This window comes from Sordaria macrospora, chromosome 6, assembly GCF_033870435.1.
Source record: "Sordaria macrospora chromosome 6, complete sequence".
Taxonomy (NCBI): domain Eukaryota; kingdom Fungi; phylum Ascomycota; class Sordariomycetes; order Sordariales; family Sordariaceae; genus Sordaria; species Sordaria macrospora.
The window spans coordinates 1,948,781-1,969,760 of NC_089376.1; the positions used below are offsets into that span (position 1 = coordinate 1,948,781).

Sequence of the window (20,980 nt, forward strand, 5' to 3'; positions counted from 1 at the left end):
GATGGCTTTGGTCTCTTCCAACGTCCAAAGGTACCAACCGGTGGAAACGGTCCGTCAACAAAACCATCTCCTATACATATTATCTTAAGAGGTTAGTGAGTTTGAGGAGAGTGTCACCCACGCCGTAAGATTGCAGGAACCCAACCCCCCTGAGCCCTTGGTAACAACGAGCCAACGCTTTCAAGCCACGTCATCTGTTGCTTATCCCGTGCCGTCATGGTCTTACGGATCCTCTCCACCTCTTAACCGAGTGGAAACTAATCGTTGAAGGATTATGGCCGCCGCTTCGTTTCGTTTAATCTTGGGACTAAGATCCTCTTCCGCCGGAGCCAGTGCTATCATCACGGGACTTGACTATTTCGGTACCTACTTTCTGTCCATGGATCTGGTGAATGTCGAGGGGATCCTGGAGGTGTGTGTGGGCTGGAAATGAGGTGTCCGTGTGAGTAGTTGGGAGTAGGGGCAACCGTCGACGACGTGGCCGTTAGCCTTCCCCCGTTGCCATGGCTGTCACGGGCTGGCGGTTCGGCGCGGAGTACACAGTAGAACTACCCGCTGACTGAATTCATTTACAGTAGTGTATAAATTTCAGACTCGGCCTTCATTCCGGGTGCTATTACTCCCGATCGAGCCGCATGAGCCTTTTGTCCAATGACTTTGCAAGAAAGACTGCTTTCGAAAACGGTTGTTCGCCACCTGGACCCTGGACGACCTTTCTCGCTCTCAGGAAGACACTTGCGGCTGAATGTCAGCGTTGCTGCTACCCAAGCTCAAACAGCATGAAAATGGGGAGGTCTTGTCCTATTGGGTTGTAAATGATGCTGCTTTCATGCCGTCAAGGCGCGCGCTACGTTGGCTTTGCGACCCACACAGGGTTGGTTATCAATCGTTGGAAGGACACAATATGACCCCAGGGCCAAACAGTAAATACGATTGGCACCCTGGGAATGCGAGAGGTATGTTCAAGAAGTGTGTATTTGGCTGTCCAATATTGGAAGAAGGGCAATGGCCAGAAATACCCAAGAAGTGAAGATAAACACAAGTACTAAGGGGGTTTATCCAAACCGATAGTGTAAAAAAATAACCCGTATCCAGTCAACCAAACCGCCCTGTAAGCCCCATCCTTCTGTTACTCCTGGCTCTGCCTGCTGACTTGGCAGGCTAGTTGTACAAAAGAGAAGAAGCGAACAAAGGACGCAGAAAAGGAACTGTGACCGTCATGGGTCATGGTATCTCGAACAGGAAGGAGAAGAATAGAAAAAAAGACCCATCAAGTATCAACGCCAAACAGCACATAGCAAAACCCCCTACCCCATTGACACGAGACTCATGTGTCTATGCATGTGCCCACGCCGCTTTTTTTGGTTGGCGCCCCGAAAAACCCGCCCAGACAAGACAAACAGACAGACAAAACCCGACCCTAGCCTTCTAAAGACCTGCCATTCCCGAACCATAATAGCCAATCGCTGTCTATTTGCCTAGTTTCCCATAACGTCGTGTTTACCCTATCGCCAGTCGTGTACCATATGTTGTGGCTTGTATTGATCATTCAGTGATAGGTTTGACACCTACCATAGTGGAACAAGACAAACCTTGGAGAATGATCCATGTCCTTCCCAGGGCTTGCAATGTTTATCTTAGTACAATAGTCGCAACTCGTATGCTGTCTGCAGGCTGTTGTTGGTGGTTGCTGGTGATGCTAGCTCGGCTTCAGGGCCATCGACGGCCATCTCCCACTCACGCTTGACACCAGAGTTGTTTCCATTGACTTCGTGGATCTCGAGCTTCATATCTTGGCCTTCTGGGAGCTCCTGAATAACGTCATCGTCCATTGCTACTTCAATGCCGCGCGGGAGAACGTGAGTGGTACGGATGATGCTGCTCGGGTCCAGGTTCCATTTCTGCGAAATACGCACGACAAAGTCATGCAAGCTCCGTTGCATGAGGTAGACCGCGCGATACGTTTCCTGGCCTTGCGGGTTACCAGGATCTACAAGAGCGATGTAGAAACAGGCTACGGGCTTGGTCGCCCTTTCTGGGGGAGGACGGTAACCCGCGTCGACATCTAAGGACTCTAACCAGCCCGACATGTTCCCAGCATCATCCGTGATCTGTTTGACTTTGATTGGCTGGCCGGACAGTCCCCTAGAAGCATCGCCCGAGTTGAGTCTGTGAAGTTCCGGCCCCCAGTTTGGCTTTGATCCGCTGACGGACATCTGCGAAGCAACCGAGATCGAGCTTAGAGATGGCGAGACAAGAGAAGATCCAGCAACAGAGCTCCGCTCACTGCGCCAAGCAATGTCTTCTTTGGACTCCATCTTGGTAAGGTCGAGGGACTGAGACTGGTCCCCAGGAAGAACCACGGGATGCAGGTCGGGGTCGTCAAGCTCCTCACCACGGAGGTATAGGACACTGATAGGGCGGGTGCTGTTGAACATATCCTGGTAGCTTTGTAGCTTTACGTTCAGGTCCTCTTCGGCCTGTACACGAGGGCCGCCTCCAGCGGAACTAGCAGATGACATGGACCATGTCCGCTTGTGTTTTTGGATTTTTCCAGGGCGGTGGCTGCTCTGACTCTTCATCTGCGCCACCCCCGGTCTCTTCCTCTTGCCGAAGTCCTTGATGCCGCTCTCGGCTTGCTGGATTTGTTGCTTAAGTTTCTCAACAGTCTTTCGTACATGCGCAACGTCGTTAGCCAGCTTGCGCTCAGCACCGTGATCGCGGAACAACTTGACTTTGCAGTAGCAAACCTCGGCTCCGTCGTTGGTGTTTGGTGACTGGGGGGAATTTAGGAGATACGGTTGCGTCTTTGCGCAGAGTCTTACGGGAATGCCTTTGACACCCTTGGAGTGGCTGAAGTCAGTGGAAAGGAAGTTGAAGCGGACGGCGATATTGCAATCGAGGGAACCGTTGACGCCGGGGGTCCAGATGACCGAGAACCCGTCAAACGAAGCCCTCTCCAGTTCGATACGCGTCCTTTTATCGTCACCCTCTGCTGGCTGGCTAGCCTCGACAAATTCAACGGCTTGCAACTTTCCTCCTCTTTGGTGTGCTTCATTGGTGCCGCGACCCTCTTTCCACAAGCTCCAGCACATACCGGGCTTCTGGCGCTGCTGCTCTTCTTCAAAAGACACCCTGACGAATGTACGATACCGAGTCCCGGGGATGATGGGTCCCTGGGCCGCGGTATCGACGATAGCCAGAGAGTAGGCCTGGCCCTTATTAAGATAGGTCACGGGGATTTCGTCCGAGGATTTGATCATGGCCGTCGGTGCGTTGAGTGTCGTGTGAAAACGGAATCTCTCGGCTGATGGCGGTAGCTGCATGGAAATGGGCCCCATGCCGAATTGCCTTTGGAAGCCCACCATTGGAGATTGTTGGCGGAAGCTGCCATCGATGCTGCCCATCCTTTCATCAGTCAGATCGGAGTTGATGGGTGAGTCGTCCTGATCCATTGTTTCGAAGCCCGAGTCTTGGTGAATCAAAATCGAGGGTGCATAGGACGGCTGGGCTGGCGCGGCTTGAATAAAGGCGTTATAATGGGGAAACTGGGGAAAGCCATGGTGGAATCCACCCAATTCCATATGCGCTGGCCCGTGATGCAGAGATCCGTCGGCGGTGGGCATCGACAGCGGCGTACCCAAGCCCATTCCTAGGCCGAGCGTCGGAGTATGGAGATCTCCGGCCGTGGGGTGGTAGATGGTGTTGGTTCCACCCGGAGTAGGGGTATATAAGCCACCATGATGGCCGGCGCCGAATTGCGAGAAGGTAAACTGGCTGGCGTCTAGGGCAGACGGGGTGAACCTCCACTGCTCGTTCGTGGCCCGGGGAGTTGGGTCCTGATCACGGAAAGGGTCATGGCCTAGGCTTTGGGCTCTAAATATTACCACAATTAGTCAAACCCAACCCAGGGAATCTAGACGGGCGATATGGAATCGCAGGGCATGACCGGGCCGCCCGACGGCTGCCGGTGCTAAAGGTCATGACAAATGCGAGCTTCCGCAAAGTCCGGGAGGTGCTTGTTTTAAGCTTATTTCATCCGAGCCAAGGATGAAACACCCGGACCAGCAGCTGTGACGCAACGGGAACGATTATCTGGAGGGGAAAAGAATCACCCACCTTTCTGCGGCCGTGACGGCAATGCCAGCTTGACCGGTGGTTGCGGTTCGGGCAGGCGCTGCGGGCCCGGAAGATGTGGCGGCAGCTACTTCAGGGAATTGATGCCTGAAGGTCGCCAGCAGCTCATCTGCTGGCTTTCGCGCACTTGTTCTGTGAAGCAAAAAGTTGTCAGAAAATCGGCCAAGGTTGAGAGTAGACAAGCAGGAAATTGGAAGCGCGGGTGCCAGGCCCGGGCAGAAAGAACCACTCCAACTTTTAGAAACAGAAAGAAAAAAGAAAGACTCCCACAAAAAACCCGCAAGCCAGAGGTACTTACCGTTGGGAAAACATGGTTGCTTAACGGGTTAACTAGGCTCTCGCAACGGGTGAGACTCGTAGCCCTTTCTTTCTTCGAACACCGAAATGTTGGCTCAGGGTATGTATGTGCCCAAAGTCGACGTATGGGTCCAGGCACGGTTGTACCTCCAGCCGGATCGGGATCCGGTAAAAGCTCCGCTATGCCGGTCGTCGTCGTCAACTCGCGTGGAAAAGCGAGACAAATGCCAAAAGTATGCAAAGACAAGCAAGCAGATTTGGAAGTCGCAATGCACGCAGGCTGCGGGTATCAAATGTGAAGCTTCAGGCGAATCCGCAACTCGACTAGGTGCGGTGCTGCTGCGGTGGGCGTGTCGCGCGCGAGCAAAGACGGGGGGGATGCCGAAAAAAAGAGATGTGCTCCTGGTTGATGCGTCGGCGTCGGGCAAGCAGGTCGCAGAAGTAAGTGCACCTTTTCTGTTGCGAAAACGAGAGGCAGCGCAACTAAGCAGACGGAAAAGAGTCAAAAAGAGAGAAACGGCAGATGCGCCAGAGAAGTGGAAGGGAGAAGGAAGCGATGGGAGGGCAAGGGAAATTTTTGATCGGTCGGTCGGTTCCTTCTTCGTTTATTGCGACTAAGAGTTTGTTCCGCACCTCATGGCTGGCGCGAGCGGGTGTGTGGCCGGCCGAGCATGCCCTGTATATACCTCTACCTCCCATACATGAACTGAGAAGCTGAGACGAGGACTTCACTTCCCTTTCTTCCATCTCAGCTAGGTGCCCTCGAGTTCGTCGTCCCGTACACTGTATGGTACCCCCAACACGCAGCAGCCGCTAATGCATTCCCAACCATCAATTAAAGCCCAGGGGTTGTGTGTGGGTACCCTACCGTACGTCTCTGTGGAATCAGTAGCGGAGGTACCTGCCAGGATGGAGATGCTACGATCACAGGCCAGAGGGGTACCGGGGCTTGTTACGGTACAGTACAGTGCATATACAGTAATTGGTAAGTAAGGTACCTTACTCTTGTAGTCAGCGGACTGAGACCGACAGGAGCCGTTTCTCTTTGCACAAAACACAATACCCCTCTGTCTTTCTTAAAATATCGTAGAGATAGTTATAAAAACGACAACGGTCAAGTTTGCATCGAGGTCGTGATAAACTTTGAGAGGCCGCCTACAGGTAGAAGGCGAATTACTGTACGTTACAAGGACAGGAAGCCAAGAGAAGCACAGGACACCAAAGGCGATTCGACTCGGAAGGAGCATCTGGTAGTAGCCACCAGAACAGGACTGGAGTGAAAGAAACTCGGTCGAGCGACGGAGGGTGACCGATGTGTGAACGGACAGGAACGGGGTCAGGCTCTCTCGAGACCGGTCCCATTTTCATCAGTCCGTTCCCATCAGTCGCTTTCACACGCACATTCACACCTCCGCTAAGCCCAAAGAAGAAGTAATGCTTTTTTTTTTGTTGTTGTTGTTATTTTTAACGTCTACTTCCGCCTCCCGTAGGGCATGAGACGTGCCGCACCGGTGAGTCTAGCATACAAAATTAAGAACAGTGCCCTAATTGTCCACCAAAACCATTAATCCGAGGGCAAACCGAGGCCTATTGCCAATGTAAATCATGTGTTGCCCATAGCGTAAACGCGGCCCAACACTTGTAATCGAATCGCCCAGTGGGCGAGCCGCCAGTATATGACGGAACCTGTAGCACAAAGGAAAAGATAAAAGAAATGACAAAATCACTCCTCTCCGCTCTCGCTCTCGCTCAAAGAAGAAGTAATGCGATGGTCTGAAGGGAGCTGTGGGAGCCAACGGGGGTCTGTCTGGTGGCTGACTCGACCGACGGACAACGACCCTCGCGGAGCACAGAAAGACGGATGGACGGGTTGAGGGGGCCAAGCAACCTCCCCCCACCACGGGACATCCATAAGTCCAATGCATGGTAGTGTAAAGTGTAGAATTGGATGGTTGATTTTGGTCGATATCTTTGGGGCGTTTTCTTTCTTTCTTTGCTGGGTGTGACAGTTGGCTCGCTCCTCTGTTTGAACACAAGAGTCGGACATGGGGTCTGGCACCTTGACTGCATACACGTGTTGCCAAAGAGCTGTGTGTTGTTATGCGGCGACTACGACTACGACTCAACGGGCGATGCTTCAGATGCTTCCAGCAATTACCCATCTGCTGGTTTCTCCTGGGATTTTTTGAAGTGAGCATGTGGATGACACGAAGACGGTTTCTATAGTGTCTAGATAATGAAGCATCATAAGCATTTGGTGAATATGGATTAACCTTTCTGCCCGAGCACATAGCGGGAATATTTCGGCTACCGATAGTCTTTCGCTGTTTCGCATGTTGCGTAGGGATATATAAGAGCCTGAATACGTCCGTACGCAGTGTCTGTCTTCTCGAGCCACCCTATATCATGTGGTTCGAGTTGGTCATATAAACTGTAGTTTGCTTATAGTTTCGTTTACAACACTGATATATACAGTGAGTGGCCCCCGGAGCGTTTTGCATGATCATGAGTAAAATATTGAAGCTGAGATTTGGGTGGTGTTATTGATCACGCACGTGCATAATCGACCCGCATCCTCGTCTTTGTGATATGAGTCGTCCGTTACCTTAGCTGATGCCCCGATGGTCGTTAACAAATTTCGATGGGCGTTGGGCACCGAAACGCTACCGGCACAGGCCGAAATTGCTAAAGGAGGGGTTACCACAACTCATCCACTCTCTGGTCCCCACACCGTTCAAGGACACTCCAGTGGAGACCAGGCGCCTCTAACCGTCAGCCTGTCACGGCAAATGCCAACGAAATCACTGCAGTGAAAAAAAGGCTTCACCACACATCGACGACGGAACGCATTTCGGCGGTGAGAAAGACCCTGGGGAACATGTGATGAAGTTCTAATTCGGGAGGCAGCAGTAAATCCAAAGGGGTTTCGTTTTGTCTGGAATCGAACAACTGCCTGAGGATTAGAGTCATTGACTCGTGTATTGAGCACAGTACTGTAGCAGTGTGGCCTACAGTACCTTAGTTGCGGGCACTGAGCCGCCGTCTGATATCCCGTCCGTCTCTTCGGGATGCATGTATCGATACATTCTCACGGAAGCCCAACTTTTGATGGTCGATGAACCGTTGCAAATCCGTGGCTGTGCTGGACCCTCTGGGTTCCAGTCATCTCCGTCTGTTCGACTGTCGATCCCGATTGAATGCAGGCACGCAAAGATTGGTCCGGCGAAGTCCCTTGAAGTGTCCCTTGAAGTGTCCCTTGAAGTGTCCCTTGAAGTGTCCCTTGAGATCAGTCCGGACCCTGTGGCTTGAAAGCTGTCGCCACAGATGTCGTCTGGCTTTGCTATCTCTCCGCATGCACCACCTTGTACAAACCGCGACGACTGGATGGCCTTCTCCGATCTCCCAAAATCCCATATCCCTCGGCGGCTCAGCCTACCGCGATATCTGGATCCCGAATCTAGACCCCGCGATGCTCTCGAGAGGCTGAGCCCGCCCAACCAACACACACTCACACAGCAGCCGCCACGGGCAACAACAACAACGACGTCTGTCAGTGTGGCGGCACAGCAGCCGATATCTGTAAAGCTGCTCCCTCCGGCCTCCGTAAGTCGGGATTTGCTTGCGGACGGAAAAAGACCCTAGCGAGATGCCCCCGAAATTTCCCTCCGCCATCGTCGATGCACCGTTGGAACCGTACAACACACACACCGTGAGTTCTCAAAGGCCCGAAGAGTCAACAATCAATAGGCCCTGGTCCGATGTCCACATTTCCCAGCGCAGGGGGTTGTCGGATCCCAGGGGGTAGGCTAAGCGGTTGAATGCCCAAAACAGACAAGCCCAGCGGAGATGGGCATCCACAACGGGCACCACGACAAAATCGACAAAAACTCAATGACGTCACAGGCGTTATTTTTTTTCTTAGCCCGCCGTCTCCCCTTTCCCCTCTTTTCCACGGGGAATATGCCGGGGTCCGGGACTTTTACCGAAATCACACTACAATTACGCAAGTCGACCGTTTGCAAAGCCAAAAGGCCTCATTGAGTGATTGGGGATCAATGGTACAATTGATTTTTTTTCTTAGCACTCAACGGGAGGAGAGATGATCATTTCTTTGTGCAGGGTGGGGGGTCACTATTCCTCATTCCTCTCGTCGCACATGTGCCGTCTCAAGCCACATTTACTATGGTTTCCATTCTTCGACATTGGGCCGCCAGAAGCAACAAGATAATCCTGATAACCAGGGGCTGTATCAGGGGAAGCATTGAGAATCGTCTTGGCAAAGACCCGTGTTCGGGACGAGCGTCGATCTTGGCCCGTCTAAGTCGCAGGCGGTTCTGGAAGTCTTCTGTCACCGAAATGCGAAATCTGGAAACGGGAGCGACCCTCTCGGCCGGAGCAAAAGCAACAATGCCTGTGAGCTGGGACAGAATGAAGGATGGGAGATTAAACGACCGTGCGCAAAACGTTGAAAATCTACGATCAGTGTCTTGCTTCCAGAACGTTTTGTACTCGGGTCAGAGATTGGATACCTTACCGTCCCAATAGTAGTCAATCTCGCATCCACCGGCAAAATTCAACACCCCCTCCATGTAGCATATCAGCATCTCGATATATCTACCGATCTACCCACGCCGTTCGGACAACTGAATCAGACAGACTTTCACGACTCCCTCGGATTCGCTCACGTTTTTGTTTTGCTGTCAGAGCTGCACACCTGGTGGATTTGGCCGTCACCACGATACTACCGAGACATGGGCAAGCTTACGAGAGATTTCTATAGGGAAAAAGGCATAACCAACAGCAACAGAAAAATACCATGTTTCGGACGGCACAATGCTTGAAGCGCAAGAAAGGGTTCGCGCCGGTGAGGGGCGGCAAGCTCGTACAAGGTTACTGCAGGTAGGGTCTAATGAGATGAACCCCGAGCAGGCCCAGCGATTCCCGCGATTTTGACATACCGAGATTTCTGCTCAGTCCTCCCGTTCTTACGGACAAGCCAGCCCCGTCTGGAGCCGAGTTCCACAAAGCGCCCGACTTGCCATGGGCCGGCTGACGCGGTCGGTTCTCGGGAGGGTCCTGTTCAGGAGGGATCGGTCAGTCGGTCGGCCGGCCGGCGCCCAGCTCGGGTACAAAAGAATGGTGTGTGCAGAAAATGGCGTCCCTCCATTTCGCGATCCCAATCACCGGGTTCATTGTGGTCAGCCTCGCACCGAATTCATGACGTCATGGTTCTCCAGAATCGAAATTTCCTTCTCCGCTCGTCTCCGCTGGATAAAAACGCCAAGTGAGTGGACATTCCGAGTAGGTGTGGGATGCGAGAGGGGCCCGATTGGGGGAGGCCCGCTTTCCTCCGGTCTGGGGTGCTCTAGGTGCCAACTGCGCTCTGCAGTTGCAGTTGTGTGAAAACAAAGTGGCCCGCTAAACCTCCTCAGGCATCGCTACGTGGCAGCGAAGAAATCACGGCATCTCACCCATTGCATTAGAGTAGTGGACCGAGAAAAAGAAAAGATCCCAAAAATGAAAGAGAGAGAGCGTAAAAAATTAAAAAAAAGGTGTGACTTTTCCCCAAAATGTGTGTGACCTTTGGCGCCATCGCTTGGCGCATAAAAGAGCAGTGCAGCCCGAAATGCCCGCTTGCCGTCTGGTTGTCACCCCGCAAGACCGGCCACGGGGAAGCGAAGGGAGCGCACTGCAGTGTAAAGTTTGGTTTACCGTAATAAAACAATCGTTTCAGAACGGTCGTTTATGTCCTTTTGCCCCGCATCGCGCTGAGAGGTTGGGACTCTTGGGAGGGTCGTCGAGAGTGAACCAGACCCGAAAGACAGGAAGGAACCTTTTGAGGCGGCAGCAGTACCGCCTGATACCGTAGCCGCGGCTTGAAATGGGGCCCTTTTATTCGCTCTGGGCTAAATGTGGCTGCGTGACTGACGTCATTCTCGACTGACGCGCAGCTGGGGATTGGTAGCGCAGTTGTTGTAATTCTTTTCGGGTTAGGGGTAATTGCGGCAGATTTTTGCCGATCCAAAGTTTCCATTCCGCTCCTCTGGGCCCAATGTCAACTGAACGTTTCGAATGCGATCTCTCTGAGTCGCGACGGCTTCACACTGCCGAATGTCATCCCGTCTCTCAGGCCGCGCCAGGCACGGGTCCAGTACCTACGTTAGCCTCGCGCACCAAATTTGTTGTCTGACAGTGGCACATGCCGTGATTCAGACGTGTTAAGCATCGCCTTTTCCTCTTGTGTTTGGTTCCCGCCGCTTGAAGATATTTCTGTACTTATGCTTTAGTGTAAACTTGGCTATTTGGACATCCCCCTTTGGCTTCCTAAAAATGGCATCGCGCTGAGAACGGCACGCCTTTGACAGGTGAAGTTTACCGCCTTTTCCGAAGCCATTCGGGGCCGTGTGGGCTTGAGCATATGACGTCATGGTGACAATAGCGCCAGGTGCATGAGTTCGCACCTGCACTGGGCTTGGGGCTTTAAGCGAATTGGGAATGGCATCTCACAAGGGCAGCTGCCCTGGGTGGAAATTGGCGTACAGTACGGTCCATGAAGTGTAACTGTGTCCCACCTGCATGTGGCCCGCAACAAGTCGACGCCGCGTAAGCTCGAGGCCTCGTCCCTTCCCCTCCTTTCAGACGCTCCATCTCACCCACAACTGCTGATTGATTCAAAAGTGACAACTTCACACAAGGGAAGCGCGCTGGAGTGTACACACTCACGGCGTGATTGGCTCTTTGGGCTTTTTCGTTGCCGATCAGGGTACCTACTCGTACACGTACAGCTTTCTACGACCCGCGCGCGCACAATTTTGTCTTGGTGCGATGTTGCACGACGGCCTGAGAATGGGGCACGCGGGCCACAGACAGGCGCACATCTTTCACCATCTGTCACATCTTGCGAATCGGCTCTTATCACCACCCCGTTTCAAGCCCGTCCATCCGAGAAGCCGCGAAGGGAAACACCCACGAGGACGACAATCCCAACTCCAAGTGGCCCACAGCTTCAAAGCGCACGGGCCGCCTTCCACTTGCGTGCCTGTGTGAAAGACTTATGTTCCTCGCAACTTGTCCGGAACAAGCTCCCGCAGGCTTGTGATTGGTCGATTCTCATTCACAATGCTCTTTTCTCTTTTGCCATGTTCGATCTCTATCCGTCTATCAATGTGTCCACTTCATGTACTTGTCGGTCGGGGAGGTTAGGCCCAACCACTGACATGGCACGATGCTCGTCCTCCTTTAAGTTCGGTTAGAGCTGAAGTATCACTCTCGGTCTGTGATGCTCTCCTCATTTCATCTATGCGATGTACATATATCGTTCCTTGGCCGCTTAAAATCCCTAAATTCGATCCACAGAATTTCGAGGTTGAAGGAACCACGTCTGCGACACGTTCGTAAAGCATCAGGACCAGCAGAAGCACGGCTGGACCCATCTGGTCAGCCTTACCGCGATCTCTTTCCCATTTCAGTCACTCAGTCAGTCACTGTGTAAAAGAGACGTTACATACTCACCAGTCGGGTCTTCGGGTGCCGTTTACATTGGTATCGAACTCTGGGCTGTAACACGGTCCGCCGTCCTCTGATCACGGGGTAAAACGGGCATTATTATGAAGGGTTACATTACCGGTAACGGATATTGGAATCTCAAACCCCTCGCGCGCGGAACCCTAGATGTTAGCGCTACGTACAGTATGAGTATGGATTACGGACGAGAAGGAGCATTGGGAATCACTCGCGTGGACTGTTGCGTCTTTGCAATTTACGGGTCCATAGCGAATCCCTTCTCATCTCTTCGCAAACCAGACTATTTGTTGCATGGAGATTTCACCAGCCGTCCCCTGTCTGCCTGTTGTTCCCACAGGCTCGGAAAGCCCAGGACACAGTGGCAGTAACATACCGGCCCGAGACCATCATCCATCGAAATCGAGATCGGACGGATTCGGCTGCTGTTTTCTGCAGCACATGGGATGACAGGCCCCTTACAGAATTGGAGAAGTAATTTCCCCATATTTCGGAGTGAAAATTCGGACAACATGTTCCCAATACGACACCTTGTCGGTCAAGTCACGAACGATATCGTCGACGCTCGACCCATGTCCGAGGCATCCAGAATATCGCACGAGAGTGACGACGAGACTGAGGGTCGTTGATACGCTATGCTTCGCAGGTTTACTTGCTGGTTCATCTTCCCATCCGTCTTTACGGAAGTCGTGACCTACGAGTACCTCTTCATTCTACGTCGCCTTCGAGGGGTATCGCCTTCCACATCTTTGCTGCTGATTAAAGCCGTATGGTGCCCTCCATCAGGAATGCCTTAACGGCTACTTTTACCTCTTTCATCAGGAGGCTGCAAGTGTGGCTTTGTCCATCAATGTCGATAAGGTTTCGCTGGGAAAAAGATCAACACTCACATCACACCACTCTTCAGTAATCGACGACGACAAGTGTCTCCATCTTCGACACCGATAACACATTGCTGAAAGTCAACCAAGCGAACTGACTTGCAGAAGCCACGATACAATATGCATAATAAAGCACAATGTCATTTTATCCCTCAACCATGCGTGCGGTGTACATTGCAGACCTGCACATAACTGCACTTCACAAGTGTCCATCCCGTTGGGACTCTGTGTTCTCGTTCGTCTTTGGCGAGTCTGCACTCTGCGAGGCCGGGAACCGGGTCCTATTTTTAGGGCCAAGAACGGGCGGTGATCGACACTCGGAATGGAGGAGCAGATCTGGGTTTTCTTTCCCTCCCTCTTTTTTGCCGTGAAAATCTCTATCGCTGAGTGGTTGCCCGGCTCGGCAACATTTTTTTCTGGTGTGTGCTGTGTGGTCAAACCACTTTCCCATCTTTTTCTTTGCAAACTTTCCCATTCGATCTGGTGTTCTTGACATGGGAAACTTTCTCCACTTTGCCATTTGCGGTTTCTTGTCTGCGGCATGTCTGCCACTACACTACACTACCACCGCATGTACATACATACTACACTATGTAGGTACTCTTGAAAGGTGACGGCATGGCAGCACATTTTATGAAGCGTTTCAATACATACATACAACGGACTTCCAGTTGGCGGCTCTCGCAGTGGCTTACTTGTGCATACCTCTTAGACGGTGACGAAAACTGACAGACAGTACATGATTTACGTAGAGATATTGTACAGTACCATTGACATTTCACTGGCATGTCTTCCAAAATCCACTCCACAAGAAGATCAAGTGTGATAAGCCTTGATGATCACAAGCCCTTCACCGGTTTGTTTGACCGAACTCCGGTTCACTAAGACGCTTTTACCGCGTGGTGTCATCCATCGGCGAGGATAGCCTTCCAAACTGTCGACTGTCGAGTGACTACGGACCGCAGTACAAAAATGACACATTCAAACACCGCAGAACCCGGGAGATTCAGAATGGCACTTCGGTCTTGAAAGTGTCCGTTCGGAAGTCATACGTAGACAATTATGAAGCGACTGTTATAGCTCCTGTCAAGCGTTTCTCTCTGCATCTGAGCCACCGTGAGTGTCCCTATTATCAAGAATGCGGATGTCGACTTTTGACTGTCGAATTTCGAGTGACGGCCTCATCTCGGAAGAAGGAAAAAGAAAAAAAAAGAGAAGAGAGAACCAGTCACAATATCTTCGGGGATGTCTCGAGGTCGTGTCTCTGCGTGAAGGATATCGCAAACACACGCAGAGACTGTAGTGCGTTCCCCCTTCTTCCCACACTCTCCGCGTTATGTGGTTTGAGTTCGTCGAAATGCTTTTGATGACGAGTCCATAGATGATGGATCGAGGTATGAACTGAGGAATTTAAGTCAATTTTTGGCTCAAATGTGACAAGCGCTTGATCACGCCGTTGGAAAAGTTCACGAGCCCGCTCAGTGTAGCTGCGACAATTTGTCACCATCAGACTACCTCTACGCCTGTTGACACCGTCATTCTGTGTGCCCGTCGTCTCACCTGCTAACTTGCACTTGACCTGCGGGTGAACTTTCGGAAAGACCCTGGATACTCTGCCTTTGATGGCTCAACTTGTCACATGTCTTTCGTTTTACATAATTGCCGGGTTTTCCCGCGCTTCCTACCTCTACGGTATGTATACGACCTAGTTTGCAATAAAATGATATCAGATGCTCTGGTTTCACGTCTCATTTTGTGAATCTCACAACTCGTGAGAGCCTCATGACATGAAGATCGAGTGATGCAATGACGTTGAATCGCATGAGTATAACATATCTCATCAGTTCATGAATACCTTAACCATGTAGGAACAATCTCCGTCTCCGGGTTGCCTACCCGTGACCCGTGGGAGCTCCCTACTTGTTCAGTCAACCCAAGCCTTACCTAAACATGAGTGTCAGTGCGTGCATGGTATAATCTCCGGGTACTTGATATAACATATACTTACAAATAGCCAACTTTCACAAAGCTTCGACTTCTACGGAACTTGTTGAGGTTGACCAAAATTCAAGTCTTGTGGCGGCGGAAGTATTCGCCATACCTAAGCTTCGCGATCAATACTGCCCGAGGGATTCGGCAGCCGGCTCAGCTTAAGTCAACTCAGCATAAACCCGTATACCTAGGTATTTGATGCGCTTTTCCCTTCTGATGCGATATGCTGTCCTAAGTGTTGTTCACACGCCTCTTTTAGAAACTCAGACTCCCATGTGAACCGAAGAAACTTTGTTGGTACCTAACGTCCGCGATCCTTGGGAGCGGAGATTTTCACTCGATCCCGTCGGTCCGTCCATGCACGCTGTGTGTGCTTTGCAGTTGTTGAATTGGGGGTAAAAAGACTGCGCCTCTGACACCTGGAGTGTGGTTCAGAGGACGGGGTTATCTCCAACACATTGGTACCTACCTGTGTTCATCAACTGGACTGGCTTGGTCAGCTTTGTGTCCCGTGACTTTCCTGGCCGTCCTGGGTGATGGGGTATGGAGGGGCTTGCGGTCTCTCTCAATTTCTGCCGTACATCAAACTTTAGGAACGGAAGAGTCCACACAACCAGTGCTCAATCTCATGAAATTGGCTTCCTAACAAACTTTCGTGAGGTGTGTGCACTCCAGCCCTGGTTTGTCCGTTTAGCTTCGTACGAAAACGCACTAAGGATATTCTTAGACTCGGGGAAATAAATGGCTGGGACACTCGTTGATAAATGCTGTAACTGGTATGGTAACGTCCAAGACTCTCGCTAATTACAAACAAACCAGGATGGTATTATAGGATCACAAATCCACATCATATTCCAATGTGGGATGTGGAATTGACACGCCCCGGTCTGGTGGCGATGAGGCCCGAAGACGCCGCCTACAAGATTTTCAGCAGTTCCGTCTCCGTCTCCAGGCTCGAGGTACCGGACTTTATGAAAGATTGTGCCAAATCTCGGACCTTCTGGGGTTTATTATTCGACGTACTCAGCCGGTGGTCAGCTATTTCCAGCAACAGGCGTGGTAAGGCCGAGTGTTTAGCATGAAGGTTGAGGTTCTATGAAAGGGACGGGATGGACGGCATGCCTGTTTGTCGACTACACCCATTCTTGGTCTTTTGGGTGCTAGCAGGTCTCTTTTATTGCTGGGTCCCTCTCATGTTTCATCGCCATTGTCAGCGCCAACTGCATCGGCAGCATGTCAATCTGTTGTTTCCTTCGTTTCTGAGTTGGTCGTTGGCGAGACTAAAACTGCATGTACGTGGTGAAAGCTGCTTGGGTATTTCATACTTCCCGCACCTTTCCCGATTTGTTCGTGAAGACTCTCCTCTGAAATGAGAACTTTGCCATTTCGTGGTTGCTCCTTCCGTGTTTCTGTTCCTTCCTCTTATGTTTGCCCCATACTCTGTCTTCTCTTCGCTCCTTCCATACCATTGCCCCTGTCCTTTTGTGTGGTTCGTCGCTTGAGATGACAAACTCACAAGGTTTGGCCTGTTCCATGGTGCTTCTTGTTCAACGCAGACGATGCTGCTGAAGGCAAAGAGCACGCAGAGAGCAATGGAAAGACCCCAGATGGCCTCTATTCGCAGATGAAGGGTCCACTCTTTACCTCTAGGTCCTTCCTTTTCTTCAGCCCCCTTGGCCCCGCTCGGTCGGTCTGTAGACCGGGCATTCAATTCGTCCAGTCTTCTGTGTTACGATTTACTACGGCAACCAACCTGCTCCGAGGGGGATTTTTGAGACAAACCCACAAGCCGATAACGGGCGGTTACATGGCGATGGTTGTGGTGCGGGTTTGCTTGAGCTACCAGACCCAATCGCGGGTTATAGAGTCCAGGGGTTACGCCGGCTGGGATTGATGGTAAGTATTTTGATCATCAACATGCTCTGTGTGCCTGAGGATAGAGTGATCGATGATGTTGATGAGGTTATGGAGAACATATGAAGAGCTGGAGGTCAAAGCCAACAATTCGACGAACATGAATGGGAAGAAAGGGGTTATAGGAGAGTGGGAGCAAAAGAAAAGATGATATGACACTATGGAATACCTATTGCTAGAGACAGAAGTCGGACATGCTTTCTAAGGAACGAACAGAGTAGACTGTGGTTGAGCTGATGGGAAGCGCGTGAGCGAATATCAGATAGCCTTACAGGTTCTGGACTCTAGCAGAAGCAGACTGCTGTTGGATTCCGTCTCCGAGTCCCAGGGCTGATGTTCAAGAAACCCATTCGATCATGGATACCAGCTGGGACGAAGAGCTTGCGACGAAGGCAATGCTGCTCTCCTGATATTGGTAGTCGACGGCGGGAGCATGCGGTATCTTATAATGGATGGCGTGTCGAGGATTGCCACTGTACGGCCGAGAAGATATATTTAAGTCAACCTCACACAGCCAAGAAGTTTGAGCCTTCGCAGTCACTCATGGATGTGATCAAGACAACGTCCAATTGATGCCCATACACGGAGCAACTGGTGTATTTCAACACAGTAGCATTCTTATAAGAGTCCTCACAGATGATCCGCGATATGCACGTGCTCAATATCAACTGTTTCAGCCGTCCCATAATGAGGTTCGTCGGATGTAACTGACCTTGTGATGAACATGACCACCAACCAACCGGGCACCTGCCACTGATGAGGCTGATCCTAGCTTGTGGTCAAACGACTGGCTGTTTGATCAACGATGAGAGGAATCGTTTGTGAGAGAGCTCTCGACAGTCGAAGAAGATGCTTCATTTGTAGCCCGAGTCCATAATCCGATTGACTTCATGTGAAAGGAAGGCTCCATGGTATGAGGTCACTATATACCACCTCCTTTTCGCTAGCTCACCGTCCGGCAAGATAGGGGTAGGAAAAGGCGATAATAGACGGTGAAGGGAAGCAGTAAAGATACTCGTCATCCACACGGAAACTCAACAAAAACCATTGGATGGATTAAAAAGGTGATTGTTGACCGCTTCAGGCTTGTCCCATTGAAAGAGTGTGTCTGGTTTCCCGGTGCTTGACCCCTGTGAGACCAGGAGAGAGACCTGGAGTGCAGTCGAGGCTCTGGAAAAGTTGGGGTCATCGCTATCGGCTAGCGAGATCACCCCTGTCTCGCCTGTCTTATCGCTTATCTAGTAACAGCACAGGACGTCAGCGCATTGGTCGACGTGCTGTCCAGTCCCCCATCGACCGCCCCTAAAGTCAGGCCAACCGCAGACCATCCTATCCAGACGGTTGAATCACGGTCGAGGTGCTTGCTTGTATTGGACCTTTTTTTGGTCATGATTCTTCTCTTATTACTGCACCGCTAAAACCAAAAGAATACCGGTGGCGGAACCCTGACTTCTGAACTCCAACAACTTGTCACCACGACCGATCGAAACGAGGCGTGTTTCTCTCTTGTTCTCGAGCGCATTGTACCTTCTACCTGCCTTCTACCTTCTTGCACTATCCTCGGTCCATTGACTCCAGACAGCTGACATCTTTTATTTTTATCAAAAGCGCATAGCAACGTTCTCACCGATTGCCAATTTACCTCCTCCAAACCTCTTCGCGACAGCACCCGAGTCAAAACCGAAGGTCCATCTCGCCCATTCTACGCAGCCGCTCCATTGAACGAGACTAGTCCGTTGTCGGACCTGAAAACGAAGCCCGAATCCATTATCACCAAGTCTCAACAAGCAGAGGAAACTCTTTGATTGGGAAAGATCACAGCATGTTTTCCGCATTCACGGGCAGGTCGCCAGCTCCCGCTGCCGCACCCGCTGATGGCAGTGCTCCCGTAGTGGAGGAGCATCCGAGCGATGGAAACAAGCTATCGACCTTTCTCGGTATCATGAGAAAGTGAGTAATCACCAGACACGCGCATGGGGAAAGCTTCGGACCTCCAAGAGTCGCAAAGCGCTGCTTGCCGTCATGTGAAAAGATTGCGGATGCGCAAGCCGAGCATCGGCAATCCTGGTGTCATTGCCCAAAGCAGTGTCTTGGCGGCCTTCGGTATAAGACACACGTACGACGATACAGTTAACTGACCTCGTATGTTCCCCGACCTAGGTTCATTGGTGTCGCAGATCTCGCTTCCGTACGCTTCTCTCTTCCATCGCAGCTCCTCGAGCCGACACCCAACCTCGAATACTGGAACTATCTCGATGCGCCGAACGCCTTTGTTGCCATTGGCACCGCGGACGAGCCGGTCGACCGCATGCTGGAGGTGCTGCGGTTCTGGTTCACTAAGGATTTGAAATATGCAAAGGGGAAGCCTTGCAAGCCATATAACTCTTGTTTGGGGGAGTTCTTCAGGGTAGGTTTTCCAGCCATTGGAGGGTGGCAAATTGAGGGATAGCTCGGCTGACTGGAGAGCGTCCGTAGTGTAACTGGGAAACCGAAGATGATGCCCCAAGGATCAACACCAAGGCTCTAGAGGACGCCATCAGCCGGCCATCGAGCGTCAAATCCGGCAGCTCCCGCGCCGCCTCGACAGTATCCGTTCCCGCCACGAACCCAAAACCCTCGAAGCCCGTCCGGATCTCGTACCTGACTGAGCAAACGTCTCACCACCCTCCCGTCAGCGCATTCTACGTCGACTGCCCAGAGAAGGGCATTCACGCCAAGGGATTCGACCAGATCACAGCCAAGTTCACCGGCACCTCGGTCAAGGTGATGCCTGGCGAGCACAACCTCGGAATTTTCATCACGCTTGAGAGGAGAAACCACGAGACATACCAGCTGACACACCCTCCCGCTCACCTTGGCGGTATTCTCCGTGGTGCGCTAAGCGTGACGGTCGGCGATATGGCCTACGTCACCTGCCCGGAGACGAAGCTCAAGGCCATTCTCCGCTACTACGACGATGGATGGCTGGGCCGGACCACGAACAAGGTCGAGGGCATCATTTTCAAGTACGATCCTGAAAACGACGACAAGATGCAGATCAAGGATGTACCGGTGGTGGATATCCTGGTGCGTCTCGGTGGTCCTTGGAAGGAGAAGGTGGTTTTCACAGTTGGCCCCAAGCCTTTGGTAAGTTGTTATCATCACTTACCTCTAACGTATCCTCACCTCCCCCCCATCCCACCATACATATATACTAACACCCCCTTGCGCAACCCACAGGACTCCCACCCCGCCGATCAACAAGTAACCATAATCGACATCGCCCCCCTCAACGTGGCCCCCAAGGTCCTCCCTCCCACCGAGCAGCAACTGCCCAACGAGTCTCTCACCCTCTGGGGCAAAGTGACGGAAGCGATTCACGCCAGGCAATTTTCTCGCGCCACCACGCTCAAGCAGGAGCTCGAGGAGGCTCAGAGAGAAAAGGCCCGCGAAAGAGAGCGGAAGGGGGAAAGCTGGCAGCCGGTCTTCTTCGTGACGGCGACCGATAAGGCCGGTAAACCGGCACTGACGGAGAAGGGACGGGAGGTGCTCAAGAGGGCGCAGGTAGGGGATTGGAGTATGGATGGGATTCTTGACGAGGATCAAGTTAAGGAGGCTGCCAAGGTCGCGGATGTGGCCAAGGTTGCGGAGTAAGTGTTGGATGGAGGTCGTTTATCAAGACCGGCTGAGGAAGAGAGAGATGGAGAAAGAGAGAGCGCGCTAGAGTCTAGCATGGTCTAGGATTGGAATGGGATGTGTGTATGCTTTGAAGGAGGGAGAGAAGGGTTGTATGATTGGTTATATGTGTGCTTTGGTATAGAAGGGGGCGACGTCGTCGATGCATTGGAAGCTCTGTTCCTTAGATTTCTTCACTTTTCATCGGTCTCGCTTTGTTTTTCGAGGGAGGGATGGATGTATGGATGAAACGGTCTTTTTTTGGAGTCACTATCTATCTTTTAAACTGGAACAACAGAGGCGCTCTTTTTGGGTTCAAGGCTAGTCCCCGATTGGGGGAGCTGTTAAACTACCTATCTTTGAGGACGGACTAGATGAGATATACAGGTTTGCCTATAACAGAACGGTACACACATGTGTACACACCTATGTAGAGCGTCGTAATTAGTTGAGTGGTTACGTACGCGAGCAAGAGAGAGAGAGCTTGTGCAAACACGTTTTATCTGAAATCACGAGAATATCTGGCTGTAGCTGTACTGCCATGAGGAGGTTGCCGTCATCGCCCTATCGTCTTTCTCTAAACC

At 51.7% G+C, this 20,980-nt stretch overlaps 2 protein-coding genes across 2 annotated transcripts; one reads left to right on the top strand and one right to left on the bottom strand.

The window, feature by feature from the left end:
* Positions 1-970: 970 nt before the first annotated feature.
* Positions 971-5,062, bottom strand: SMAC4_06421 (uncharacterized protein). Its single transcript, XM_003344718.2, has 3 exons — positions 4,436-5,062; positions 4,120-4,269; positions 971-3,876 (listed from the first exon to the last, which is right to left on the bottom strand). The coding sequence occupies exons 1-3, from the start codon at positions 4,447-4,449 to the stop codon at positions 1,638-1,640; spliced, it is 2,403 nt and encodes an 800-aa protein (XP_003344766.1). The 5' UTR covers positions 4,450-5,062; the 3' UTR covers positions 971-1,637.
* A 13,153-nt stretch (positions 5,063-18,215) lies between these two features.
* On the top strand, positions 18,216-20,891 carry SMAC4_06422 (uncharacterized protein). The gene is made up of 5 exons (XM_024655831.2): positions 18,216-18,235; positions 18,351-18,692; positions 18,903-19,149; positions 19,218-19,868; positions 19,962-20,891. The coding sequence occupies exons 2-5, from the start codon at positions 18,565-18,567 to the stop codon at positions 20,373-20,375; spliced, it is 1,440 nt and encodes a 479-aa protein (XP_024511656.1). The 5' UTR covers positions 18,216-18,235; positions 18,351-18,564; the 3' UTR covers positions 20,376-20,891.
* Positions 20,892-20,980: the final 89 nt, after the last annotated feature.